Raw genomic sequence first — 5,894 nt, 5'->3', positions numbered from 1 at the left:
TCTTCCTGGGAACACCATAAAAGATGCACAGCAGGACTAGGTATGCACACGAATACATGGAGAGAGCAGACTCCAGGAGACTGGCAAAACATCAATCATGAATTGTCCAATTCTGACACAGCCAACGCACACAGTAGAATTTATCCATGGAAGTGTTTCCAACACCAGCATCCTAGATGTAATTACTGTACAAAATATAGCAGAACCAGAAACAAGCCTTTCACTGAGGACAGGCAAAAAGAAGAAATCGATAATTAATAATAATAATAAAAAGTTTCTGCTGGACAGCTAGAAAATGTTAAACAGATAAAGTAACAACCTTCTGAAGCAACATACTTTAAATCTTACCGGAAACACTGAAACTCAGTGATTAAAGATATTTACCAAATATTTGGACGAACTACATCTGGGATTTGCTTTAAAGTAAGATGGAAACAAATACAGGAATATAAACGAAAAGCTGGGTTGATACTTGTTAAAGCTGAGAGATGAGTACATTTTATTTTCTAATAATTTACCTATTTTTTATAATTTTTTCCATAATAGAGGATTTTCTAAAAACTGTAAGACAAGGTAATATGTTTCATAACACTTCTGCTGTGCACTTGGAAAACATCACTTGAAACACTAATGGAATCCCACACCTGCCATACTACTAGGTAGGGTTTTAATGACTAATAGCCACTGTTTCAGATCCACAGGGAAAAGATTCATTCCAGAGCTGTGTTTCGGAACCCTCTCCAAATCATCGCTACCCTTGAGTCTGAATAGGTGCTGAAAATTCAAATGCAACTGGAAAGTTGGGGGAGGTTCTGAAAGAAAACGAAATAACTAAAGAACAGGGATTTTGATTAAGACCTCACAAAGAAGACTCTAATCCCAAATCAAAACCATTTTTACCCCAGGTTTCAAACAAATAAAAGATTCTGCGGCTATGAGAGACAAAAAGGGGGTTCCCAAAGCGAGCTCTGGCCTTGCCCGGTAAAGCGCGTGGGTCAGGAGGTGCAGCGCGGAGTGAAGGTCACTTTCCAAACCCCGGAACCTGACTGCACGCGCCCCAACCCTACTCCCAAGGCATGGAGGTGGCAGGAGGGCAACGAGTGGCTCGGGGGCGCCCTCTGAGGTCCAGTAGCGTCGCAGCACCGTCGGAAAACCGAAAGCCCGCGCCTCGAAAGGCTTTGACATTTTAACTTTGCTTGGCTCTGAAACCTACTACATCATCTTGCACTGCACTTTTCCAAACCTAAACCCCTGGACGCCGCGCCTTACACCATCATCTACCCTTTGCGATCAGAGCCCCCTCCTGGCTTCCAGCGGAGGGAATGGGCTATTTACCTCACAGACTGGGCACGAAGAAAAATGGAGAAGATGAAAATTGTCCAAGCCCCATGAAGGCGGCATCATTGGCAGTCCCATTTTGGTATTGAAGCTTCCTCAGACACCAGGAAAGAGAAATTCACGGCTGGCCCACTGACTGCATCCCAACCATAATGAGAAGGCCAGAAGGCCTGAAGGCCAGAAGTGAAACTGCAGATTCCTCGTATTTCACAAGGCTGCCCTCGGCTGCCTCGCATTAAAAGGGCTGGCCCTTTGCAAAGCTCTCACTCCTGTGGGCACCTGCCTCCCACTTACTCAGCACCTCCGTAAGAAAGAAGGGAGTCTAAAAAGAAAAAGATATTTAATACAAATACTTAGCGATGGTCTTTAACATACAGCGGGCAGCCAGTTCTCAGGGGAGATGTCCCCACCATCTCTACCTCGGTGGAGGCAAGTCCCAGTGGGCAAACTCCAGGCCTCTGGGTGATTGTGGACACACACCCTCGTGCTTGGCCTCCAGGCCGGGTTTCTGAACTATGACAGGATATTGGTGCGGTTACCGGGAGCAGGAGGAGGCACGAAGGGTGCAAAGGGAAGGGTGGTGTCGATGATAAGAAGGTGCTTTAAGATGCTCCCTTCTCTCTCTCCACCTCCGAGCCAACCTAGAGCCCGCAAAGAGGCATGCGCTGGGTGTCTCCCTGGAACAGGTTCCCCCCCCCCGAGGGCGGCAAAGGCACCCTGCTACAGGCGCACGACGAGGCTGGAGGATCCGCTGCACCAAAATCGGGCACTAAGGCTGCCCGGGGGCAAGCAGCTGTAACTAGGAAGAATGGAAACACTGGGGGCGTGTTTCTCATTTTCGTAGGTCAGATACCCCACCACTGGAAAATCAGGTATTTGAAAAGGCAGAAAAACTGTGGGGGGGGGGAGCGCTCTGTCCTTAGTAGTGAGGAATGAAAAGCGAATCGCCCCCTTTTGCCAATCTCTTCCCCAAGCTAGAGCAGAAGACGTGGCCACCACCCCCAGCAAGGGGACCAAATTGTTTCGTGGGAGCTAGGGAGTGGAGCGGGGACAATCCGCAAAAGCGTAGAGGGAGGCGGCCGGCCCCTGCCCTCCATGAGGGGAAAGAAGGAGGTGGTCTACTCGCGCAAGGCTGGAGACAGCCGGTCGCCTAGCTGCACACTGTTACGTGCGGTGACTTATTATCATCAATGACCAATGTTATTCTTCTCTTAGCATTGCCAGAAATGAGCGGGTTTGGGTCTGCCAAGCGCGAACAGCCTGCAAAAGGGCAAAGATGAAGGTAGGCAGGGCGCGCAAGACAGGAAAAATCCGCCCCGGCGCAAGCGGAGGCAGTGTCGCCGATCCGCCCCCCGCCGCAGCGCCGGAGTGAGTAGAAGAGAAGGGGCTGCTTCTAAACCTTCTGCTCCCTGCCCTCTCACCGCACCCAGGCCCCCACGCCTGGGCAAGCTGCCGGCACCTAAGTGCAGCCCAAGCCCCAAGCTGGGGAGCGCGCCCGGCCCCCGAGACCAGAACGCAGGCTGCTCCCCATATCCCCAACCCTTCCGCGGTTCCCTCTTTTCCACCCCCCAAATACCAGACTCTCCAAAGGATCAAAGAGCAGCAAAACAAGTCCCCCTGTTCTAAGCTCCTTCAACCACAGCCGAAGCCAAGGGTGCACCCCGACCTAAAAACCTACAGGGCCATCCTCCCCGCGGCCGCAGCTTCCCTAAGGCTCCATAGCGCTGGCTCTTCGGATCGGTGGCAGAACAGCAGAGCTAGTGCCGCTTCTCCCAGCTCCCGAATTCCCCTAAACCAAACGACAGCAGACCCCACGGCCCCGGAACCCTCCCCGGTCAGCCCCTACCTCAACCTTCTCCAACTACCCGCCTCCCCTAAAAGCCGCTGGGAGCCAAGAAGGGGATTCCTCTTCTCCCCGGACGCCTGTACCCCTCCACCTTCTCTGGGGTCCCCGGGACAGGCGCCCAAGCTCTGCGCCCCCGCGATAACTCTGCATCCCCAGCGCGCCGATCAGAGCTGCGTCCCCTCCGCGTCCAGCACTCACCCGGGAAGCACAAGACATAATGGAGCACGGAACTGCTGATTTTCAGGAACAAAATCCACCAACACGGTTCCAGTAACCTCCACATGTCCGAAAAAGCACATCGAAAAGACAAAGGCCAGGGGGTAAACTTGTTGAATAAGTTCTTGCCTCTGTGCGAGCCTCCACTAAGCCCGGGAGCTTCCCTTTCTCGCCCGCTCCACTGGCACCCCGCGCTCCGCGGCCCGACTCCCCCTGAAAGCCAGGAATTCGCCAAGCGACCCCCGGAAAATCTCAAAAAGTAACAAGGAATGCGAAGCCAGGCTGGGGCCGATCCTCTAAGCGAAGACGGGTTTCCTTGTCGTTCAAAAAGGAGCAAGCCGAGCGGGCAGGGCGAGGAGTCGGCGGGCGGCTCCGATGCCCCGAGTTGAGGGCAGGCAGGGACCACAGGCGGCAACGGCGGCGGCGAGCAGCCGAGGATCCCCAACTTGAGTCGGCAGCGCAGCGTAGCCCGAGAACCGGCGGGAGGCGGCGGGGCTGAGCGCGGCGCGGCGTCTCCGGGCTTCAGGCAGGCAGCTCCTTCCAGGGCCCGGGAAAGGAAGGAGGCATGTTTGCGATCGGGGAAGGGGAGGGAACTCGCGGGGGAAGCGAAGAGCCCCCAAAAATAGAAGCGGCCAGAGGAAACGCAGAAAAACACAAAGGATCTCAGAGGGGCGCTGGGGCGAGGGCGCCTTCAGTCCATGCTCCTGAAAGTTGTGGCTTGGGTGCAGGCTGGGGAGGAACGGGGAGCGCGGGGCTGGAAACTGGCCATGCCTCCATACAGGAAGTAACATGTGAGCATGGATCCTGGCACAGACTTTAAAGCCGGCGAGCGAACGAGTGAGGGAGCGAGCAGGGAGCGCGCGGCGGCGGCAGCGGGGACGCGCGGCGGCCGCGCCGGGGGCGTGCAGCCCGGGCCGCCGCTGGCGGACGCGCGCAGCCCGCGCTCTTAAAGCAGCCGCGCTAGGCTCCTGCCTCCGAGAGGTCCCACCTCCCGGCGGCCCTTGGGGTGCAGGGTCTGCTCCAGCAGCTTTGGGGCTGAGGAAGGTTCTGGCCTGGGCTTGAATATAAGGAGCGGGGCAGCTGCATTCGAGGCCAGCGCGTCTTTGCCAGAGTCCAGTTCTGCGAGCTCTTAAAGACGCCTCACGCTGCGTGGGTGTTGCGGGGTCTCTTTCCCAGGTCCGTGTTGCTCGCTGATCTAGGACTTGGGCAGGGGGGTCCCAGGGGAAGGTCCTGGCCAGTCTTGGGAGAGGAAGTTAGACGTTTGCCTTTTTAAGGAGAGGAGGGGGGTTCCTGTTCGGCTTCACCTCCCTGACCGTACAGCAGCTGGGCACGCCCGAGTGCCCCCCTCTCGCGCCCCTAGCCTGGCGCATTCCCCCGCCGGGAAACAAAGCCAAGCGGCCTTTGCACTCGAGCTGCGTTGGGAATTTTTTTATTTCCCCCCCCCCAGGCTCCCATTGGCCAGGTCCAAGGCTGGAGTGGGGGGAGGGGGAGATCGATCCTAAGCTTGCAAAATTCAGCCCTTCCGAACCCCTCACCCGCTTTCCTGGCGCCACAATGCTTCGGTGTCGGAGTTTTCCCAACTGGCACCTCCTGGGGGGGGAGGAAAGGTTCCCTCTCCCCGGCCTGGCCTCGGGGAGGGTGCAGGAAGTGCGCCTCTTACCCCCCACCGGGTGAAAGTAAAGCTGAGGGGCAGTACAGATTTCCTGGCAGCTACCCCCGGATAGGCTGCCTCTTTAGCACGCGAATAGAGGCGTCTGGGGGAAAAAGGAAGGACTAAGCTTATCTGTAATGAGTTTTGTCCCTTGGCGCTCAGTGAGAAGATCTTTATCGCTTAGACTTCTAAGCGTCCTATTTCCCTCTCTTACGTTGGTGCTGAAAGTGGGGGAGGCGGCTTTTGATTAAACGTGTAATTGAGCCAAGGTAATTAGCCATTTGTATTTTTTTTGTCGAATTTGTATGCCTCTGTTTAAAAGCCATCTCGCCATGCATGTTAAACTTCCCATACTGTTGCACCTCTGCACGAATGGTCCCCACCCAAACATCCCAACCGGATGCTAGGATTTCAAATAATACCCAGATGTTCGAAGATCCTCCCTCAAGATGTGATTAGGGAAGCAGTTTCACACCCACACTTCCAAGAGAAAAACCTTTGAAAAGTTACGTTTGGGATTGCAAACTAATAAAAGCCAGGAAGTTCCCAGGGAGGACCAGAGCTCTATCTTTAGCAGAACGAGGGTGAACACCCTCCCCCGGGATGGGGAACAGTAGAGGTTGTTTTCTTTAGAATTTGGTCCTTCCTGGTTTTGTTGGAATCATAACTCCTCCATAAATGGTTGCCAGGGTCAATTTTCTTGAGAGTGTTGTATGTAAGGGATGTCCACTATCAGTAGGAGATTTGAGAGGTTAGAAAGACCCTAGTATCTCTGGTGGGAGCTCTGGTAGCATAGTGAGTGGCTAAGACGCTTGCTAACCAGACGGCTGGTGGTTCAAACCC

The 5,894-nt window shown here is 54.7% G+C and overlaps 1 protein-coding gene across 1 annotated transcript in view; it reads right to left on the bottom strand.

The window, feature by feature from the left end:
• The window catches only part of PTPRG (protein tyrosine phosphatase receptor type G), a 995,540-nt gene extending 991,848 nt beyond the window's left edge, over positions 1 to 3,692 (bottom strand). The window contains exon 1 of the mRNA XM_007937293.2: positions 3,383 to 3,692. Coding sequence (XP_007935484.1) covers positions 3,383 to 3,467 — 85 coding nt within the window. The 5' untranslated portion in view covers positions 3,468 to 3,692. The remainder of the gene's footprint in view (positions 1 to 3,382) is intronic.
• Positions 3,693 to 5,894: the final 2,202 nt, after the last annotated feature.

This window comes from Orycteropus afer, unplaced genomic scaffold, assembly GCF_000298275.1.
Source record: "Orycteropus afer afer isolate SDZICR_OR568_19922 unplaced genomic scaffold, OryAfe1.0 scaffold00041, whole genome shotgun sequence".
Taxonomy (NCBI): Eukaryota; Metazoa; Chordata; class Mammalia; order Tubulidentata; family Orycteropodidae; genus Orycteropus; species Orycteropus afer.
This window is presented reverse-complemented; position numbering and strand designations above follow the sequence as displayed.